Source organism: Pteropus vampyrus, unplaced genomic scaffold, assembly GCF_000151845.1.
Source record: "Pteropus vampyrus isolate Shadow unplaced genomic scaffold, Pvam_2.0 Scaffold73, whole genome shotgun sequence".
Classification (NCBI taxonomy): domain Eukaryota; kingdom Metazoa; phylum Chordata; class Mammalia; order Chiroptera; family Pteropodidae; genus Pteropus; species Pteropus vampyrus.
Genome location: NW_011888854.1, coordinates 4,987,339 through 5,011,628, shown reverse-complemented (window position 1 = coordinate 5,011,628; position 24,290 = coordinate 4,987,339). Strand labels below are relative to the sequence as shown.

At 33.7% G+C, this 24,290-nt stretch overlaps 1 protein-coding gene across 3 annotated transcripts in view; it reads right to left on the bottom strand.

Annotated features, from left to right (window-relative positions):
- Positions 1-24,290, bottom strand: part of SCLT1 (sodium channel and clathrin linker 1) — a 122,361-nt gene that overhangs the window by 71,010 nt on the left and 27,061 nt on the right. For all 3 annotated transcript variants that reach the window (XM_011362102.2, XM_023531770.1, XM_011362101.2), the window contains exons 8-11: positions 23,122-23,187; positions 18,910-18,980; positions 2,488-2,578; positions 916-1,007 (exon numbers count right to left, since the gene is read on the bottom strand). In XM_011362102.2, coding sequence (XP_011360404.1) covers positions 916-1,007; positions 2,488-2,578; positions 18,910-18,980; positions 23,122-23,187 — 320 coding nt within the window. The remainder of the gene's footprint in view (positions 1-915; positions 1,008-2,487; positions 2,579-18,909; positions 18,981-23,121; positions 23,188-24,290) is intronic.

The following is a 24,290-nucleotide window of genomic DNA, read 5'->3' as shown; positions in this document are numbered from 1 at the left end:
GTTTAGAAAAATGAAAAACAAGACCTAAAAAAACTCTAGCACTTAAAAATTACAACCTCAGAATCTCAAGGTAGCAGTTAAAATCAATTAGTTCTCAACCTCCTGTGCACAAAGACATTACTTTCATCAACATTTTGGAGAATAGAAGACAGATGGTCAAATATATATATATTTTTTTCTGAACAAACTCTAAATTAGCCATGGATCTGTGACTGGAACTGAGGTCTCGATTTTTGATGGGCTCAGAGCAGCAGAGTATTTTTGAAGGTAACAGATTTCAATCATAGAGTCAATTTTTCAGCTTTAAACCATAATGTGAATTTACAGGCTTTGGTCACTGTATCTTTAATAGATTATAAATGACAATTTTCAAGTTTCTCAAGGGAACATCCAATAAGGACTAAGAAATGACAACAAAAGATTCTAGAGTGAATGTTTGCATTAAGATAGTGATTAAAGACAAAGCTACAGAATATATTCAATAAGAGTACAGGCCTGAAATAACTGAAAATTATCGCTCATCTATAACAATTTCTCAGGTATTTTTCTCTTGTGTATCTACTTAGTAAGAAATGGGTATTCTATATAATTTTTACCCAACCTCATTATTATTATTATTATTATTATTATTATTATTATTATTATTTTCTGCTTCAAGATGCAAAGAACATTTTTAATTTTGGGATAGACTAAACGCTATGACTGCTTTGGGGAAAAGGTAAAAACAGAAATGATCTTTAAATATATGTTCAAAATATAGCAATATTTTGAATATGATTAAAAATAAACAATGTCTAATAAATCATATTTTAAGCCAATGATTATAGTTTATTACTTATAAAATAAATACTGAAATTCTAATATGGAATATATTTTGAAGCATATAGACAAAGCTAGATGTATTTAACGATTTACCTTGTTTCTAATTGTTTTATACTAGATTGTAACTGCTGTAAACGCCTATCTGATGCTTCCTCTCTTCCTTGGGCAGACGCCATATCCTCCTCCTAGAAAATGAAGAAACGGGAAGCTTATTTTATGTGAAAATTCAATACATCATTATACAGCATGAAGATAATAGTTCACCCTCTAAAGTATTAGATAGTCAATAATCAAAACATTAATTGCATATAGATTGCCACCAATATTTCAAACAACTGTATTTTTATAGTGCAAGTCTAACAAAACAAGGCAGGAGTTTGTAGGCTGAGGCTGCCTTCAGAATAAGCTCTCTTAACTAAGTTATTCTGCATCACATTATAACAGGATAGTTCTTCTTTGACATGGCGATGCTTTGAAATATAACAATAGGTTTTATTTGTACTATCTTTTTAAAAAACTTCCTGCTCATCCTTTTCTGCCTTCTGGTGTGTTAAAGAAATACTTTCTTACAATACCATTTTAATTTTTCTATTGGCTATTAGCTCTGTTTAAATTATTTTATGGATTGCTCTAGAGATTACAATATGCATCTTTAATTTATCTCAATTTATTTAGAGTTAATTTCAGAGAAAACATTGGAACTTTGCAACAGTGTATTTCTTTCCATATACAATGCTAGACTTTAGTGCCATTGTCATATTGTAAATCTGCATACTTAATAAATTCATCAAATATAGGGCTAAGTTCTGCTTTAAAGCAGTCAAGTCTTTTAAGGTATTAATAAAAGAAAAGAAAAATATGTAGATATATTATATCATATTTATAAATCCTGTTGCTCTTAATTTCTTCCTATATCTGAATTACTATGTGGCATTGTTTCTTTTTGGCTTAAAGAATTTCCTTCAATATTTTTGAAGAACAGCTCTGCTGACAACTTCTCTGTTTTTGTTTATGTGAAAATGCCTTTATTTTGCCCTCATTTCTGAAGTATAGTTTCACTGAACATAGTTTTCTAGTGAGCATTTTTGTCGCCTTCAGCACTTCACATATATTATTCCAGTGTTTTCTGCTTCCACAGTTTCTTAATGGTAAGTTAGCCATTACTCATAGCCATTTCCTTGTTTATGCCATTTTTTTGTTACTGCTTTCATACTTTCTCTTTCTAATTGGCTGTCAGTGTTGTTATGGTGTGTCTAAAAATGATTTTCTTTGTGTTTATCCTTGAATCTTGGATCTGTTAATGTTTTCTACCACATTTTGAAAGTTTTCAACCATTATTTCTTTAAACATCTTTTCTGCCCCCTCCCTTCTGCCTTTGTCTGCTAAATCCAACAACTGGGTTCAATGAAAGTGAGTTTCTATTGACCATCCCCCACTGCCACGTTACACTTTCCCGTCTAATACATTTTGGTTGAAAACTGTGTAATATAGTTATTTCCAATATTATAATTTAGCTTCCTAATTTCATATTTTACATTTAGAGGGTAAGTAAATGATTAATTCATTTTCCATTAACCTTCTTTAATATGTAATCCAAACAGATCAACAATAAAATACATTGAAACTAAGCTACAGGTAATTAGTTATCTTAGAAATAAGAAACACCTTCTTTTGCATCTGTCCTTGAAGATCTTCAGTCAGTTTAGTTAACTCTTCCACTTTCGCTACTGCAACTCTCATGTCTAACTTGGCTTGCCTGAAAAAGAAAATAAATTAATAAACTCAGTTTTCACACACCAGAAAGAATTTTAAAAATCAGAAATTTATATTTGGTAAAATCAGTACTTATGTGCACCAAAAAATGGATCTGAGGGGTAAACACCATAAGATTCCTTTATTATTAATAAAATGCACGTGGATGAAAGTGAAGAGGAAAAAATACAGCTTAATTGGGGGATGTAAAATGAGAGTCATTAATACTTTATTTATATAAACTACATTTTAAACACAAAATTCAATATATTTCATGAGAAAGAACTTTATCATCTTGATAAATTATGTCAGAGCATCACACTACCAGTGCAGTAAGTAGAACACACTTATGTCTATAATTTCCCGACCTTTTAGGGTTAGAGGAGTATTTCTGATTGGCCTTTCTATGAAAACAAACCTAAGCTTCAACACCTCAACCCATCTTTAAACACCAGAAGTATGTATTATGTACCCACTTAACGTAGTGAATTGAGATATGTCCCAAAATAGTTTAATATTTACTTCCTTCAGAGATTGTAATTGCAAAGTACAAAAAAACTCAAGTTTTTGAGTGTTCTAATAGTAACAAATAAGTTTCAATATCTTCTTGGATCCCCATAAAAAAGGCTTTAGAATATTAAGACTTTATGAAATAGAAAAAAAGAGATTTTTAACATCATAGTGGTTAAGTACTCTTGAATTACGTAAAAAAACATACATTTTTAGGAAGAAAGCTACGTTAGTGTAGGGACTGCCCATGTTTATTTCTTAATTACATTTTATATGTAATATAAATTATAGTGCTGTTGAACTTAAAAAAATTATTTGATGCAAAAATCCCAATAAATGTCAATCCATTTACTTTTGACTTTTTAGCAGTCTTTAAATTACATTACTGATTAGCATAAAATAGTAAATAAAAATCTAATAATAGCTAAAATGTATCAGGTAGTTAGTTATTAGGTGCTAGAAACTGTTATAAATGCTTGGCAGACATCATCTTACTTAATGCTATAACTGTGAATTAAGTACTGTTATTATATCAAACTAAAATCCAGAGAGTGAGGATGACAAGTTTATCAACTTGCCCTGAGATTCACAAACAAGTAATGAAATTGGTATTTAAACAGAGTCCTCTATGATATACTGTCTACCAAAAAATGGTTCCAATCTTTTATAAGATTATATTATTATAATATTTTATAAGAAAATGCTTTGATTTAAATAAATATAATTTATAAAAATCTGAATTTATCAAACATAAAATGGATTGTTTTCTACTTTCAAATGATTCACCAAATGACAAAACAAAAACAAACAAACAACAAAAACCACCTTATACCAGTACATTTAAAATCTACTTTAAACTTAGAGATAATTCCAAGAGTGCATCTACTATGTGAATCAATAAATAAGGAGTAAGATATTTAAGTAGTAATGATAAAACCAAGACAATTCTGAATAGGCATAGTGCCCACACTGATCTGGTTTCCTTGCCTTCAGAAAGGGGATAATAAAGCTTGTTCTATTGGTCCTATGGGGTTGCTAAACAAGATGGAAGAGATTATGTACATTAAAGTACACTGCAAACTATAAACAATTGTAAAATTGTAGCATGATTAAGGAAAAAATTATTCGTTAGAGACACAGTGGGAATAAGGTGCATGTGGAGAACCCTAGAGTCCAGAACCCGGTTCTGTCACCAACTAATAATTTGGCCTAATGCAAATCACTTGACTGCAAGAGTGTCACGGCAATCTGATGCCCAACGACAGAAAGGCAGATCAGATAACCCGCCACGGCCAAACCTCTATAATAGATGGCTTCCTCACTTCTATCTAATATACCTAGCGAGTCTACTTCTAAATTGTCTCTCAATGGTGTACTCCATTTCCATGTTCATGGCCCTGTCTTTGGCCCCATCATTACTTCCCAGGACTATTCTAATGGACTCTGAACTAATCTCTTCACTGCCTGTCTCTTCTTTAATTCATCGTCTACAATGCATCTTATCTGCAAAAAAAAAAAAAAGTATCTAGTGAAAAAATTACTCATTTAATAACGATCTCTGGACTCCCCACTTCTTTGGGCACATGATCAACACCCCTCTGCATGGCATATAAGACTGGACTTCGTCTGGCCTCAGTGAGCCTCATGTCTTGCCAACTGCCTCCATTTGAAATGTATGTTCCAGGTGTAACAGACTACTAAGTCACTGCTTCCTAAATACAGCCTTGTCCACTTTTTCCATATGTTTAATCAAAATAGGCTTCTTCTCCTTTTTTTTTTTTTTTTGATAATTTCCTCAATATTCAAGACTTAGTTCAAAAGTCTCCTCATCTCAAGTCTTCCCTGACTCATCCTAGGCAAAAAAAGACTCTATAATCCAGCCCTCATAATACAGAATATTTTGTACATTACTAACAGAGACTCCCTCGTGGAAGTGGGAATTCATAAAAAATATAGAATGTAAGATCATTAAAGTCAAGGATCACATCTTGTTAATTATTAAATGCTCAGAAGATAGCGCAGCACATACTATATAGTACAAGTAAATATATCATAAATGAACAAAAGAGAATGCAGAAGGAAAGGAGACAGAGAATCACAGGTAGATCTTGATATTTTACTTAGATCTCGTCTTTCCAATTTGATATTTGTGGCTGGAAATCCTAGAATTGTGAACAACTCTTCCAAATACATATATTCTCATTTGAAAGAGAATCACTTTGTTTGAAAACAAAATCCCTCTCCCACATAATTAAAGAAAAAAATTCAGGCACTGGTCCTAAGACCTGTTATTATAAATTATTAAAAGAAAAAGTATTTGAAAGCATTTAAATTATTATAGTTCCTAAAACACATTAAAAAAATCTATGTTCTAGAGAGGAAAATAAGTAGTAGTTGTATATATACTTATTCATTTCTACATGGTTCCATAGATGGTTAGAAAAGAAGTATACAGTTGTTTATACTACTTCTAGTATGAAATAGTAAAAAATATTCTACACTAAAAGCTGTAAGGTCCATCTTCTGGATCCAGCTCTACCGCCAATAAAAGCATGTGAACTGGGTCAATCACTTAACCCCTCTGAGTCTCAGAATTATAGCTGTAAAACAGAGATAAAGACAATTTTCCTCCACAGTTCACAGATTTGTCATAAAGTTCATATAAGTTAATGCATACTAAAGTACTTAATAAATGTTACTGTAGTTTTTACAAATGTAAGCTATCATCATAATCTTGCCCTTTCCTGGATTTTAAGTTGTCAGGAGCTGTGTGATATAACACTTTACGGCTGGATTGAGAAAGCTTGGGGGATGCCTGAATGTCTGGCCTGACTCTCGGCCAAGAAACGAAAAGTGGGATTGATGATGTGCTGCTGAAAGTCCGACTCCCCTCTGGCACCCCCCGTCAGGGCTTGCTTACTGATGGTTTTCACCTGCTATATCTGGCTAGACGGCCGGGCTGGGCTACGTGACCAGAGGAGCAGAAAAAGATCCCCCTTGGGACCTTCTGCCTTGAGCTTTCCTGAAGCCGAGATTCATTGCACACATCTTGGTAGTGCAATCTGGAGACAAAGCATGTCTTTGTATGAACAAAGACCCTGGGGCACTGTGTCTGGTGTCGCTGGGCCCCCTATGCTTGCCTGTGCTCTTTTCCTTGCTGCAAAATATCTTCTGCCTTTAAATAAAAGCCTTATGTGAACATGCTCTTTGGAGTCTTGGGAGCCCTTTCAAATACTCAAACTTTGACTCTTTAAAGGAACCAACAGAAATAATCCTAATTTTATTTTATGAAGGAACTTTAAAAACTACATGCTTATACTATTTTATATGTAAATGTTTTAGATATATGTCTGCTTGTGTACATAATTATATCGAGATGAAAAATAGCTTTCATTTTAGAAAAACAAACTTGATAAAAAATAACTGTTAAATATTAACAATCTTGATGTTACAGCTACTCACGTATTTTATTTTTGTCCCAAAGGAATATTTTAAAAAGCACATTATTACATTTTCAGGTACACTTTCTTGTCAAACAATTTAAAATTCCTGGCATTTTCTTTAACGTAATTTTTCATTATTTATAAAAAACAAGCTTTGCTCTGTTAAGTGAAGTATAACCAAGTATAACACAAAAGACAGGCTCTAGTACTATACTTAAATTATAGCATTAACATATAATTTAAACAAATTAAAATGCTTTAATTAACCATTACATTCTTTTGAGATTTAACATTAACTGAGTCTATTTTAAGATAAACTTTGGTTTCTTTTGCAGTCTCATATCAAATCCTAAAAGTGTTTACAATATTACTTTCATATAATGATAAATGATAAGATTCTGAGAGAAATAAAACACAATCTTTACTGATTTGATATATAGTCTAATTTTTTCTTAAAATAAAAATGCAAACCTTAGATATTTTAATAAGTACTTCTATAATTATCCAGTACTATAATAAAGTCAATCATTTATGCTTAAAAACTTTAGAAACTCTCCAAACATAATTTCAGACAAAGATCTAAAATTTTAAGATTTCTGCTTTAGAAAACTGATGGTAAACAGCAACACTGTGAAAAGTTTTATTTTATTTTTTTTCACCTTTCAATCTTTAGTGGCTGTCTATGATTAAACCCATCCAAAAAGTAATGGATATTAATAATCCATGTACAGAGCTGTCAAAACTTTAAAACAGCTACTCTTCAGTTTTTAAAAATTTAATTCAAAATTATATACAATTTAAGGTAGTACAAAATGCTAACTTCTATATTAGAATTTTCTAATATACCAGTAGTAGTTCTCTATATTTTCTGTGTATGAAAGTGAGCTTTTTGCAATTATGTATGCATAGGCTCTAAGCCTCATTCATTCAGAATGTCTGGGAATCAATGTTTTTCAGAATCTTTACATGTGATTCTGATGTACAGTCACTGTCTTAGATTTTACATAATAAATACATAATCAACATGTTTATCTTTACAAAGAGTGTAAACAATGATTAAAAATATAGTTTTATAGTCATATAACTTTAGGTAGCAATGACAAACTGGAGAATATATTAATTCATTTATTATTATTAAGCAGGCATATCCAATGGACATGCTCAAAAATGTTTATCAAGTGCCTGTGATGTCTGAGACACGCTAGGTGTTCTGCAAGGCATTAGGAAATGTAATCTTTAGGAGGGCCACAGAGCACACTTTAAACATCACAAAGATAAAATTAAAGTTTTATGGTTCAGTGTAGGTAGTACATTTGCATATAGTTCAGAGAATATTGAAGTGGGAGGTATTTCGAAAATAAGAATTGGCAGAGGAATGGTAACTCTCACAAGCAGACATAAAGAGAAAGCTTTAGGAAGGAGCAAAATTAGTATAAGCAGAAAGGTAAGGAACATATAGGGCCTATTTAGGGAAGACGAGGAAATATGCCTAGGAAGGCAATGGGGGCTACAGCGTCAACGGCCTAAACTGACAAGTAGTCTGTATTAATTTAAAGGTGATGGGAAGTATTCAAGGAGTGGGAGCAAAGCTGCACTTTAGGAATTTAAACTCGACATGTGTGGAAAAGAATGGCCTGGAAAGAAGGCCCTGTCTCTCTAACGAATACATCGTGACACACGAACAAGTGGCAGGAGGTCTAGAGCAATGGTAACTTGAGCAAGCAGTTCCACTGGGAGACAGTACAGATTTCACAAAGACAGAAGTTTAAAATTTTCACCCAGTCATTCTTTGAGTAAATATTTGTTGAATGCTTCTAATATACTGGGCACTGCAAATACAGTCTGGACATGTTGAGCTTCAAGTGCTGGTGGCTCATTCAATTTTTTTTTTTAACTGTATTTCGGCAGCCCTATATTGATTTTATTGAGCACTTTTGTAAACTATACTAGCACTGTTGTCGGCACTGGTGATGCTGTGGTAAAAAAAAAGAGAAAGAAAGTCTCTGTCCTCATAAAATTTACATTGTAGTAGAGGGAAACAGACAATAAATACGGAAAAAAATAAATGAGGTGATTTCAGAAAGTGATAATGCTATGAAGCAAATGACACAGAACAAGAGAGAGAAATGGGTTGTCAGAGACCAACTGGGCACGACGGATATTTGAGCTAAGGTCTAAAGGACAATGAGGTCAACGTAAGAAAATCTAGGGAGAAAGAGTTACAGGCAGAGTGAACGATAAATGCACAGAGTATGAGAAAGGCACTTACAGAAACGATGATTGGCTGAGGTGTATCACAGAGAGAAGGTGGAAGGGGATGTCAGACAGGAAGGCAGAGGTCAGATCATGTTGAGTGCCTTTTGGCTAGAGTAAGAGTTCTGGAATTAGTTCCGATTGCAATGAAAATCCTCTGAGTGTTTTAAACAGGCGAGTGATGTGATCTGTTTCATGCTCTGAGAAGGCTACTTGGGCTGGTATGTGGACAATGAATTACAGTGGGACAAAAAGAAAGCAAGGACATCAGATCGGAGGCAACTGTGAGAGACAGTGATGGCTTGGGGTAAGGTGACCGTGGTGATGACTGGCTTTGTGATTATTTATGGAGCCAGCATGACTCGGAGTGGGTGTGGTGGTAAAAGAGAGAGAGAAATCGAGCAAAATTCCTAGGTTTGATGATGGTATCAGTTACTAAGATGAGGAAGATTTCCACTCCTTGCTTTGGTCATAGCAGGTCTGCTTTTATCAGTTTTATATATTGGGGTTCTATGTGCAAGATTTTAAAAAAGCGTTCTGTTGCTAAAAAATGAAGTTTGAAAATGACTGTCCTAGCAATTCAAGTATGGTGTTCAACGAAGTAATCAAGGCCAGAAATAGATATTTGGTAAACATTATCATTGAGATGAAAGTTTAAGTTGGGTGGGGTAGGTGCAATTATCTATGGTGAGGGGGAAAAATGTTTAACATGGGTAGAAATGTAAGAAGTGTCTACTTTCAGTAAGTAGGATAAGGAAATGGGGAAAGCAAAAGAAGAAATGGCCACAAAGGTCAGACAAGAAATCAGGACACAAGCACAAAAGACCTATTAGAGAAATGTTAGGGAAGGGCAGAAAAATCCTCAAATGAGGAGAATCGACAATCAAAGGGAATGGAGGATTTTGTTTTAAGGCAAAAAAGGTACCAGTAATCTGGAGAAGAACACAGTGGAGCAAATCCAAATTGAAAGAAATTCCAAAGAGAGACTACAGCTAATACAGACACTTCTTTCAAGCAATTTTATGTAACGGGAAGGAGAAAATAGAGTAATCTGAGGAATGATCAAGGGAGGTCTATATATTTGAGGCCTTAGAAGAACCCCACAAAAGAGAGGCTAAGATTTTAAAAAGGAATGACTATAATTGATGGAACAAGATATAAGAAGAAACAGAGGAGATTTGGGGTTGTACAGTTGGCAAGAAATGGAAATATAACTTATCGGAAAGGAGGAAAAAAGGAAGGAATGTTTCATCTGGTCCTAAGCGTACAGCAGCCATCAACAGCATAGGAAAGGCTGATCTTCCAGGGCTAGGGAGGGAAATATGCACAGTCTGCTTATTACATTAATACCAACTCCCAAATCCACCAGCACTTGCTTTGTAAATATTATACAAGCCCCTCTACTTGGATAGGTACTAAAGTAGAATGGAGGAGAGCAAAGATGACAAGAGCTAGAATACTACAGCACTGCAACTGAAGTTCATTCAGTTAAGCAACCTGCCCAAGTCAATCACCCAGATCCAGAGTACGAAACAGAAAATAAAAAACAACACAAAGCTAGAGCTGTCTGAATTCAAAGCCTATGCTCTTTATACTCCACACCACACAGAAACACCTTTTTAGGTTAGGTTAGGTTAGGTGTACAAATGTGGAGTATTTGCAAAAGAAAATTATACTTATCGATAAAATACACATTTAAAAATAAACCAGTAATCGACTATTAGAGGCAAAAGTTCTAAACGATGAGGGTATAGATTTGTTCCTACTCTTGACCAATACGTTCTGGAAGTGAAGTCTCATATTTTTCTTTCTGCCCCTTAAAGATTAAGAGGGGAAAAAAATAAACATTTGAATAAGGGGTAACTATAAATAAAATAGTGTAGAGAGATAGGAACATGACAGCAGAACCCTATTTCTTAAAACATGTTTTCTATGCTCAGAAAACTAGTTGCCAACACATAAGGAACTGTCTGGCAATTCTTATGACTAAGCACATCTGCTCAGGGCCATTTATCACATGGGATAGTTTCCAAGAGACACTATGAATCAAATATAGTAATCACGAATTCCAGATTTCCATAGTATTCTTATAATAGAAGACACAATATTATTCAAATTGGAACATGAAACATCTGAGAAAAATCTGTTATCTCAGCTAAAATAAAACTATCACCTGGCAAAGGTACATATGTTTTTGAAAAAAAAAATATATATAAAAGTTATCAGCATATACAATATTTTTAAAGAAAAAAGTATGCATTTGTAAAACAGATTTTAAAATGAGTACAATAAATATACATAGACTGCAATTTATATAATTCAGCCTTTGTTGCATTAAACATAATAGAGTATCAGAAACTGCATTCCTATCGCATCGCTCTTATGTTCTCCAATAAAACCACTTATTTAAAATTCATTTCACTGTCACATTTTAAAGATTTCCAGATTTCATATTTAAATAGAGCACTAAACATAAAAAAAAAGATACTCAAATGCATTTATCATGTATTCAAACTTTGAGATGACTGGTACTAAAAACAGATTTAAAAGTCAGTATAGCTTAAAGCCTGGATCCATAATGGGAAACACTGAGAATTGTTTAATTCATTCTGCAAAGCTACTATTGATTATATTAAAATGGTGTATTGTTTTGAAAATCAAACTACTAAGTGGTCATATATTACTGCGCAGCTGAAGAATATAAAATGTAATTTTGTCTAAATAATGACAGTCCAAGAAAACAGTTGTGCCCTGTTTTCAATGGCAAAGGACATAAATAGAAAACCCACATCAAATTAATTATTTAATTAACTTAATCGCTCAAAAATATATTTTTTGAGCATTTGCCATGTGTCTAGCATTGTGCTTAATGATGGCAAATAAAAAAAATGACTAAATTATGATCCATACCTTTAAGAAGCTTAAAAAAAAAGAGATTGATTTGTAAAGAATTAAGGATACTACAGTGTTAAAAAAATATATGAGAGATGTATCTGCAGTATACAGCTGAGGCACAAAGGAGGCATGGAAGGAAGACCATAAAGATACAGAAAAATATTTCTAGAACATGTGACACTTGAGCTGAACATTAAAAGTTAAGAGGATATTTACCGGGGAAGGACATTTTAGGCAGCCTGAAGAATGTGAACAAAAGTAGGGAGTTATGAAATAGCATGGCTTGTTTGGAAAACTAAAAATAGTTCATAAAATTGAGGTGAGGAGTGACAAGATATAAAGTAGCCAAAAGGGTAAAGGGGGGTCAAATATATGGTGACGGAAGGAGATTTGACTTTGGGTGGTGAAGACATGATGCGATACACAGATGATATATTATATAATTGCATACTTGAAACCTACATAATTTTATTAACCAATGTCACCCTAATAAATTTGATAAAAAATTAAAGCAGCCAGGGTTCAAGTCATAGAAGACTTAATGTCATGCCGAGTAACTTGGATTATATCCTATAAGCATTTAGTAGCCATTAAAGGAGAGGGACATGATCAGATTTTATTTGATAAAAGTCATTTTGATGACAGTATGAAAAAGGAAGATGGGAAGGAGTAAGCCAATTTGGCAGTTACTCAAATGAAATGATGGACTGAGCAAAAGCCATAACAATATAATGATGTAGAAGTGAAGGATCTGAGGGTCATTCAGAAGCTATAGTTGAGACAGAAAAGAATACAGGATGCCTCTGAAGCAGTTTTCGGAGCCAGGAAATGGATGGTGCCATTAATATAAAGATTTGGGGTACATGATCGTAAGCTCAGTTGAGAGCCTGCTGGGTTTAGGTGCCTCTGAGCTATCTGGGTGGAGATAAGCAGGAGAACCTTGAGGTAGAAAAATTTAATGCGGTCTCATCTTTCTAGAGATTGTCGAAGCCATAAAAGTGTGCATGAGATGAAATGGGTCAAATTAAAACAATTTGAGGGTATCATATCATACATAAACTTATTAAAGATCATTTCTATCCTCAGAGCACACGTGTGTATGTTTAAGTTCTCAATAAATGCAAATTGACTGACAAGTTACAGATTCTTTATATGAAGATAATATCTGTCTGCTAAGGAGATCATTCCTTAGGGGCTAAATTTTTTTAAAATAAATGTTCTAATGATGCTACTCTAATGAAAGAATAATATAGACCCCTAAGCAAATGCTTTAGTCAGTATAGTACATCCTTTGACCAATATAACATTGGTTATTCCTGAAAGCTATCTACCAATGACCATCCTTTCTTTCAAAGACTTAACGAGGAATATGTAAAATCTGAGCAGATATGACTTGGAAAAGTAATCATTTCCATAACTCAGCTAGACATACATTAGAAATGAATATATATGACAGAAAAAAAAAAACACCTAAAGAGAAAGAGCATAAAATTTGTTTAAATAAATAAATGCTGAGTAGATCTACAGAAGAATAAAAATCTGGTAGAATGAATAAGTCTTCTTCAAGAGGGCAAGTTTTAACCAGGTTTAGAAAGCTTCTAAGTTTCTGGAAAACAAAATATTGACCAAAGGCAAAAAGAAAGGAACCAAAAGTTCTTCCATGAGTAACAGCAAAATGACTACTTCGGGCATTTTGTACATAACTCGGAGGAAACCAAGTGAATGAAGCTTCTTAGAAAACAGGCTGAAGAGTTTCACCTGCTCTGACAAGGCATCAGCAGAAACTCTTGAAAAGTAAAAAGTAAAGAGTTTTAATTATAAATTCACATGATTCGAATTTTTTGTACCATAACATCAGATAACAAATGAAACCAATATGTTTTCAATATCAGTACATACTTAAGGCTAGCATTGAAAGAGTTTCTGATTTAGTTATTCTTGGCATGCTTGTACAAGACATCTCGAAACCTAAATTCTGGTTATGTCAATATGCCCGTCATTCAGAACCTGTCAAACTTGGAAGCAACACTCGCATCCCTAAAAGCAGCATCTGTTTATCCGTATGTTCCTTCAGGAAAAGCAAGCAGAGTTTTCTGTGTACACTCTGAACTGCTTAATGCTAAGCTTTGGAGTATTGCCAGTAAATATTATGGACAATTAAATTTAAGACCTTTTAGGCTTTAAGAAACCACAACTAGCTTTATCAATCTCTAATCTCAGTCGGTAATCTTTAGGCCTGCATGTCCAAAAGCCAAATGAAACTTCCATGCAGATGTCAAAAAATATTCATCCTTTAAGAAGCAGCTCTCAACTTTCTTACTGCAGTGAATACTGTCAGAGAGCCAGGTACAGAAACTCACTAGATTAGCAGTTTCAAGATGTGAGTTCTTATTTGGCCCCTCCATGAATTTTGTGCAACCCTGAACAAGACAATTTCGGAGCCTTTGGTTCAGTTTGGTTTCTATTATAAAACTAGGCAGTTAAACTAAGATGATCTTTAAGCTACCTTTAATAATAAAACTCCATGATTCTTCCCATTCTTTATCTCAGTATCACCAAGTTCTGCCCATTTTTCTTATACAAAATCTTTTATCTGCATTTTTATGTTCTATTTCCAGTCATCGTATGATGGCAGGTTTTTATGAACCAATTTCCTTACTCATCTTCTTTCCAGGATCTCCACACCCTAATTATCTTACGTCCACCATAAATCTTACATTCTTTTCTTCTACTCTTTTCTGAACCTTGTGAACAGAGCTGAGTTAATCACATTCTTTCCATTATTAGCTGTGAAAGACTGCTCTCATGTGTCTATTTTTGTTTTCCTATTCATTCTCAAGCCTCCTTATTCCCCTTCATTTTGTAGGTTCACATTAAAGTTTGAGATATCCTTGTAGATATAGATAGATAGATAGATAGATAGATAGATAGATAGATAGATAGATAGATAGATAGATATTTGTATAAATATATGTATATGCATACATGTATATGGCAACTATATATTGTTTTTTGCATGCATATGTTTCCATGCTATAGAGCCGTATCTTTTTTCTTTTTAAATACGAACCTTGTTTTTCTTAGGACTATCTATGTTGCTGTAACTACATCTTTACAAGTAAATACATGTTTCTAAATGATGCGCAGCATTCCACAGGATGCAATTTTACCTATCCATTTCCTTGGTGACAAACACCTAGGCTGCTTCCGATTTCCTACTTCTACAAATAGTTTTATTTCATATAGATAATCGCTAACTTGAAGTTAGAGTATATCATTCTCGGAAATGTTTTTATTTTATTCTTTTATAATATGCACACATAATATATAGACATTTTATTCTTTTACTAAATATGTTGATATGGATACAAATATCTAAATATGTACACATGGATATATAACTAAAAATATAGCTCCATAATCAATATACACTATTACTTACCACATTTAAAATGCATATAAATTGTATCATACTTTAATCTCCTTTTGCACATTGTTATTACACTTCGTGTTATATTTTTGACATTGATAATTGGGTGTGAAGAAGTATCACGTTATTTCTACATGCATTTTCCTGATTGCTATGACTTTTGAAATGTTTGTTCATGCCCTTTACTCAATGTTCTATGAATTTTTATGTATTATGATTGACGCTTAGTCAATATATCCTCAACACTCCTGCATTGCCAGTTATCCATATTACGGATATCTTCTCACAGACTGTGGGCTGCCTTTCCACTTGATTTATATTGATTTTGTAACAGAAATTTTACATTTTAACATAGTCCAATATATCAATCTTTTCTCTTTTGGTTTACACCAAAATTCTGATTAAGAAATGACTCCCTACCAAAATGTTAAAAGAGATTTTCTGCTATTTTGAAACAAAATCTATAAGATTTTGCACATTTCAGTATTCAGTCCATAAAACCATATAAATATCAAAAGGTGAAAAGCAAAATTTTATAGATCTTTTCATATATAACAAACATTCCTAACACGATTGCCTCCCTATTGATTTATAATGCCGTCTCTATCATACTTAACTTATATATATGGTTTTTATTCTCTTCTATTCTGTCAGACTCACATTCTTATAAATAACATTTCATTTTATTCTTCCACAGAATAGTCTTGGTAATTGACACTTTATTATTTCATATGTTGGGATTATCAAGTTTCTTTCACTCAGGCATACATGCACAAACTATAAGGGTTTTAATACAAATTATACCGATATTAATTTTAAAGATTTGGAAAGATTTATTCTCATCAGAGAATTCGATATTCCCACCCAAGTATAGTAGTTCCAAATTTTCATTTAATTTCTGTATATCTTCTATTTCCTTGCTGAGACTTCCCATTTCTTTGTTGGAAATACCTACTTTTTAATTTTTTTCAAGCTAGTTCATAATTACTCATTGATACAGTTTTTTATGATGGCTGTTTAAAAGTTTTTGTTAAATAATTTGAACATCTCTGTAACCCAAGTGTTGGTTCTACTGACTGGCCTTTCCATTTGAGTTGAGCTTTTCCTGATTCCTGGCACGATGAGTGATTTTTGATAGCGACCTAGACGTTTGGGGTATTATGAGACTCTGCATATTATTTAAACCAGTTTTAGCTTATTTCCCCCAGTACCTTTCCTTTGGGGTAAAGGAGGGCTGTCGTATCACTTCCATGTGGGGGTAGAAGCCCAGGTTCCCACTACGCCTTTGCTGGCGTGGGTATAGGTGGGTCCACAGTTGTTTCTGTGGTACTTGGCTGGACTAGAGGGGCTATAGCTAAAAGTTTTTCATCATGCTAAACTGCCCCTTATCCAGTCCTTCGGCTGCAGTGAGAAGGCCTTTGGTTTTTTTGTTTTGGTTTCTTTTTTGGCTGTGGTCACTGGTGTCGCCAGTTCGCTGGCTTCTTCAGTTGAGATATATGAGACAAAAACCCCAAACCCAAGTCCAAAAAACCCAGGGACCCTTCCATGGTGTTATCCCTGAGGACTGGAGGTACCAAGCCAATCTGCTTTGTTCTCTCTACTTTTCAGTCTTCCTATGTTTGTTTTGTATATGATGTCCTGGGTTTTTAGTTGTACTTAGCAGGAGGAACAGGCAAAAGTACTGCTCCATCCTCCTGCTCATTGATTTAATAAAAATCCGTACTGTAATTAAAAACCTAGTTAAACCTTATTTTCCTTTATTTGATAAGGTATTATTGATAATATTGCTCAGAACATGTATAAGCTCAATGTATACTCATATACTGCTTTAGCTATTTACCTGGTATCTTGCCAGATACTATAGCCAGTTAGAACATTAAGCACTTCTGCTAAATATGGTACATCTTGATACCATAAAAGTCGTCTTATAAAGGGCATTAATACAGGTAGGAAGAAAAGACTGTGGCCATTTTGAAACCTACAACAGTTCATGTAAGTGTGAATCTGTTTCTGGCCTCTGCAATCTGTTCAGTTTGTCTATCCTTATTCTAATATGATAATCATACTTTTGCTTATACAAATCTTGATGATCTGGTGTGGCAGACCCCACTCCAGCTTATTCTTCCTCTTCAGAAATGTTTTGTCTATTCTTGACCTTTTGTATATCTATATAAATTCTAGAATCAGCTTTTCAAAATCTACAAATCCTACTGGGTTTTTGATTGGAATTGTATTGAATGTAATGATCGTTTTAAGCTATACACAAATATGCTTCTTGATTTCCAAAGTTATCAGAATTATCTAGATATCTTTTTGTTACTGATTTACAACTTAATAGCAATGTCATTAGAAATAGCGGTTTATGTTAAACCAATCCTTGGAAAATTAAGAATTGTTTTACCGCCCCAAATCGGTTCACTGTTTTTATAAATAATTTGTATGGATATGAAAACAAAGTAGTTTCTGAAGTACGCTTGTTAAAACCACGATGACCTCTGTAGTGGGTTGTGTGGTGTTCTCCCAAATTCAGGTCCGCTCAGAATCTTATCTGGAAATAGTCTTTGCAGATGTAATTGAGGTGAGGAGCTCAAGATGAATCATCCTAGATTAAGGTGGGCTCTAAATCCTATTACTTGAGTTCTTTTAAGAGGAAAAGAGGGTACGTGAAGAGACACAGACAACAAGGCCATGTGAAGATGAAGGTAGGAAGAGATGAGAACTATGCTGACACAAGCCAAGGAATACTTAAAGCCACCAGCAGCTGAAGAGGCAAGGAAAGATTCTTCCTTAGAGTCTTAGTAGGGCTTAGTAGTTAGCAGAGCACAGCCCTACTGACACCTTGATTTCAAACGTCTGGCCTTCAGAACGATGGGAGAATAAATCTCTTGATTTAAGCCACAAAGTTTATGGTAATTTGTTCTGGTGGCTAGGACACTAATATAATTTCTATGTTGCTAAATTCCATGGTCAATTCTCAGAACTGATCCTACTTTATCACTTGACCATAATCACTTGACTCAGCGATCGCTCCTTCCTCCTTGACAAACCTGCTTCACTTGGTTTTCAAAACACCACATTCCCTGGCATTCACCTATCTCACTGGTCTCTTCTCAGCCTTTTTTGTCAATTCTTCCTCTTTTCCCTCTCAGAGCTCAGTCATAGGTTCTCATCTCTTTGCTATCTGCATTTCAGTCCGAAGTTATTTCTAAATGACTGCATCATAGAACAAAACTTTACATGACTACACTTCCTAATTTTAAGAATTATGACTAAGGAATGAAAAGGGAAAAAAATTGTTTTGGTCACCTGGAGTGCTTCCTGTGAAGTCTATTAATGCAGTGATTATGATCCACTGGACCACAGTATCTACATTCAGCATTAAGTTGCCTGATTTTAAAACCCTTCGTTGGTGGCCTTCTCTTCCTCTTCCCTGGCTCACGTCCCCACTCGCCTGCTGATGACCCTTAGTGTTGCCTCTTTGGAACCCTTTTCATGGGGTCTGCTTACGGGGGAATCCAAAGAAAGCTGTATGTAGAAAAATTTTTTTGTAAGGGGAGTGATCGTCTTCCATAAGCACTGGTTTTACCATCATGCAACGCTCCCTCGGATGTATGTTAGAGCTGCCTCCTGACAAATAGTTTTGATTTCAGTCTCTTCCCATCCTAACAGATCATACATATAAGAAGCTATTGACAGAAGCTTAAAAGGGAGGTCAAAAAATACACATGAAAAAAATTATAACATCATCAGTTCACCTGAAGAAAAATAATTAATACTAAAATAACAATTCATTTTTGAAAATACCTAAGTTGTTTTCGGAGTTGCTCGATTTCCACATTTTGTTCAGTTACCGTTTTCACAAACTCTTGGTTAGTCTGAAAAACAACAGCAGTATTAGAACATTTAAAACTACATCTTTAAAGATTAACTATAGAGCATATATTAGTAGAAAAATAAAGTGACATAATTATTAGATTTTTTGAAGGTGAAATATAACCCTGGCCATTTTTCCTCGCCCTTACCGCTTCAGTGGACATCTGCTTCACTGCAAAGCATCTGCACTGCATTTCTGTCTTATGGCTTCCTCCGGCCATCTGAGCCTCCTTCACTCACTGTCTGTGCAAAAGGCTACAGGTATTGTAGAACTCATGTCCCCAGTCTGCTCTGGAAGAGCCTGATAACAAGGACTGAAGGGAATTATTGTGAAAATACCCCAAACTCTCACGTCTCATGGAGGGATAACTCTGAGCCCTGGGTTCCAAACTGGCTTCCAGAGTTCATTAGTGGGTTTGATTTGCAGTTACCCACAGTGTTAATTTGCTCAATTATTAAACGCCCTTTATGGCTGCTTTCTCTTCTCTCCTCTACTGCTGCTCCCTTTCCTCAGGGTCTGTTTATGAAGGAAACTAAAGTAAGATATGGAGCAGTCGTCCAAGTGTACAAAATTTTTCTAAGGGAATCGATCTTCCGCAAATGCTGGTTTTACTACGGTAGTACCAATTTGTCTTTTTCTATGTGCCTTATATGCAAAATCACACAGATTATAGTTCCTTTATAACTTACTGTCTTGATTTCAGACCCCTCCCATCCCAAAAGATAGCACATTCATCTCTCTAATTAAAGTCCTGGAGGTAATTTTCACTGTGCTTCTTTCATACTCTACCTAGTTTCATTGACTTCATATTTTTAATACACAATTATATTCACTCTGCTTGGGATGTCCTCATTCTGCTAGTATTCTTCACTCCACACCCTGTGTGGTCCACTTACTCTATGGCAGAATTAACTGTTTCCTTTTGCATTTTGATAAAACTTTATATGTACCTTTACAATGAACATTGCATTACATTTAAATATTATAAAGTTTATGTATTTCTGGCTACAATATGAGCCTTTTTTTGAGGACCAGCTTCCCAGAACTCCCAGTGTCTGACACATAATGTAGTACATTCTAAGTACTTAAACCTTTGAGGAATAAATGAATGATTGTCTTTATGATGTGAAAGAAAGCCTCCGGAGTGTATCATTATTTTTATCTTGAGAAGCAGACTACTGCAGACCAGAATTTAGTATTCAATTCATAGACCACAATTTAAGAGACCAACTATTGCATGCAGAGAGAGGAGGATAGAATAATAAGTAGGTAAATCACACCATACCAGAAAAGTTAAATAAGAAAAAAAACAATAAAAACTGGGTGTACGTTGGGTATAAATTAGGAAAGACATAATGCTTATATGCTGACTTGAAGAAGTGAGCTTGTTCTATATTACTCCAAAAGATAATATAAATCTGGGAGGAAATCTGATGAGAGATTTTTAGCTTTACAATAATCAGAGTTCAAAGGAAAAGGCTGTTAGGGGAAATGGTAATATCTCTTACAGGGGATATTCAAAGCACAGGCTAGACGATCACCTAACTGAGAAGCATTTCATAGAAGGATGTTTGTAACATCTGGGGAAGTGTATGACCTTTAATATCATTTCAAATTCTCCTGTGAAGCTATCTCAACGACTTCAGCCCAAACTGATTCATGTTTCTGAATTCCTCTATAATGTCTGCAATGCACAATTAACGTTTTATTATATATACTGTCCTAGTACTAGCACAATTACTGTTTCTTTTTTTTTACTATTTGGGAGCATCTTAAACACGAGTGAGGTAGAATAATTAGTAGAACTATAAATTGGAATTGTGAATTTTAAGAAGCTAGTGTTGGTACCTAACACACTTAGGCTGGTAGCAATCCCAGCAGGAGCTCAACAACTGCATCTGAATATGGCCCAGTTGGTCTGTACTTGTGATCAGATGCAGATTTGGAAGATGCACAAAACCTGGCGTTTCATAAAGGCCCAAGTGCGTATCCCTTTCATTCATCATCTGCTTTAGCGCCTTATCTATGGCTTATTTCACAGTCATTTCTGTTTCACCAAGTAGATCAGGACTTTGGGGACAGAGCCGTTTTCTCTTGTACAGCTAGAGAACCATCAACAGTGCAAGGAACTCAGTATGCAATTAACACACAATTTTGACTAATTTTATAAAGAGCAAGTCTCACAAAAAATGACTTCAGTAAAGAGAATCACTAGGAAACATGAACTCTCATTACATCTATAGTAGTAATAAATACATATGAGCTTGTACTTTTATGTACGATTCACGTCGGCATTTTACCTGCTACATATTACTAATGTGCATTGGTCATGAAAGATATTTCATTTACTTCTTTCATACTCATCAATTTATTGTACATCTACAAGAACCTATTCATTTAATGAGTTTATCCATGCAATCAGAAAACTTTTAGATGAAAACTGCTTGGTTTTTATTTAATTTAATTTTTCAATTACGGTTGATATTCAATATTATTTCATATTAATTTCAGGTGTATAGCATAGTGGTTAAGCATTCGCATAATTTCGAAGGGATCCTCCTGATAAGCCTAGTGCCCAGATGGCACTATACATAGTTATCACAATATCATTGACTATATTCCTTATGCTGTACTTTGCATCCCCGTGACTATTTTGCAACTGCTTGATTTTTAGAGGTCACTTTTCCTCATGCTGATTTTGACTGAAATTTGTCCTGTGACTATGCTCTGAATGCTCTTTGATATGAGATAATTACAATCACTTAGCCTCCCTTTACGCTTAGTAGACTTGTTTGATACTCAATATATACTTAAAAAAAAAAAACTCTTACACTTTAAAATTTCTCTTAACCATTTTCCTTTATTTTAACCACAAGTATAGTCTATTGTTTGTTCTTAATAAAACAATTCTCTTTTGTCTATTTTCTCTTTTATCATTTTTATTGCATCCATGATTTATTATTCTTAGTTTTGGCTAAAACTACAAATTTTGTACCTTAAAATACTTTAATGTATTTCCTGTAAATATTCAAATATTCTTTTCCTATGACTTTCATCACAATGATTTTGGGTTGTTTATAATAAAATATAATGTACCAAAGGACTATATAATCTCCATAATTCTAGAGAATATACTGAAAAAAGAAGGAATAATTATGATGTTAAACTATTAATTTTATGTAGAAATAGGATTTCTTAATTATGGAACCCAGTCATTTTGCTCTGGAGTATTTTAATATTATTTTAAAACTCTAAGAAGTATAGTATAAATAATTATAAGTGATTGGAAATTCCAAGTGTTAATGTAAGTAAAACAGTGAGAAATTTAATAATTTTTTATATGATTAAAGAAGAAAAATTTTAAAAGCAGAATAAAATTAGATAACTTACTTTCGATGGCATAACTTTCCACTTAGACAAAGACATTTTCATTAGATACTAAAAAGAATTAGCAGAGGAAGTAAGTAAAATAAAGAGAGGAATAAGAGTAATTACCTGGGATGTCATAATCCTATTACTCAACAATGAGGTAAAATAAAATTCCAGGAAGAGAAAGGAAAGGAAAGGAGAAAGAAATAAAAGGCCAAAAGAAATGAAAGAAGAGGAAAAAATGGTAAAGAGCAGAATTGGGGGCGGGGGGGAAGGCTAATTATATTTGTTTTAAGAAAAAAATCATAAAATATTTACATGTACCAGTTAGTACTGGTGGTCAGTCAACTAACAAATGGTTCTTAGCATCCTATTATTTTTTATAGAATTGGGCTTGTCATTGATTTAACAGTTTAGCTACTCTTATTATATACCTAGCAGTGTGCTAGATGAACTGCATAGAACAAAGCATGAATCCTACTCTTGAGGAGGTTGCAGTCTAGATTACTCTCAGGAGATCATATTGAGGACCCTAAGAGTATTTTCTGATTAGAATATATTTCAGATAGTTAGCTTTGAACTCCAGAAAGTACTATGAAACCACTGCATTACTGTGAAAGAAAAAGACAAAGAGAAAAGAGTCCTGCTTATCTATTTTACTTTCATGCAACAAGGTTTTTGTTGTTGTTGTTGATTTACATTAGCATAAATATTATTTACACTGACAATTTCTAGCTTACATAAACAAAGAGTACATGAATATTTTCACTTACCATTTCCATGTTCTCATTAGTAACATGAAGTTGCTTGGTGAGTTGTTGAAAACTGGTCAGCTGATCCTATAGTAGAAAAGTAGGAGAGTACATAAAAAACATTTCGTTTGTAACTCTTACTTAAAATTCAATTAAAATCAAGTCTAAAATCATTATGTCTAACTCTAAATGAAATCAGTTATATTTCTTTTATTATTGTGTGAATTAATAGTTGAAGAAGTGATAATTTTTAAAAAATATTTACAAAATTAAATAAGGTAGCAATATGGAAACTAATGTAGCTATTTCTCTTTTATGCAAAGGCATTTATGCAAAGGAACTCAATCCATTAGTAAATAGACATGCTAGATAAACCTTGTCCAATATTGGAAAACCATATTCAAAACTATTCAAAATCTATAATACAAACCATGGCATACTTTTTAAAATTCTCACAACTTGAGTGCCCCACAAGGTTTAAACCATTTGATTATCTTTTATGATCTTATTAAACATTACATGTGTAGGTGACACATAGTTGGGAGGTGCTATTTACTATGTCAGAGGACAGAATTAAAGATTGATAGATAACTGGGGAAATAAGAACGAAGTATTATTTCTAAAGTCTTGTACAGAATAAAAACAAAAACAACTTAAAACTACAACACAAAAGTAATTTTATTCAGGTAAAAAAAAAAAGAAAACCTAACAGCTTAGCTGACTGACCTAAATGAGGAAACGACCTTAAAGAACTTACTTATATACGAGATGGTTTCCCGATTTCAGAAGTAAGGCTTATAGATCAGAGCACATGGGATATTTTCAAACCAGGCATACAGAAAAAAATTACTTTGTAAACTGCAAAGCATCATGGAGGTATTATTATTATGACTTCTTTAGATAGAAATTCCCAATTATAATGAAAATAATAGGAACAGCCATGAACTGAAATTTGAAAAGTCTATAAATGAGAGTCGAAGAGAGGCATGACGATCAGTTTAAACAGGTGCTTTCTCAAAATCCACAGAATAACCAACAGAACTGAATTTCTCTATAGTTTTTTTTTTTTTTTCCGCAAAAAAAAAGAACAAATACAAGGATGAAGGAGACATATTTTCCAGTGGAATGGATTATCCTATGAGGTAGTGAGTTCTTGCCAACAGAAGTATAAAGCAAAGGCTAGATGTCCA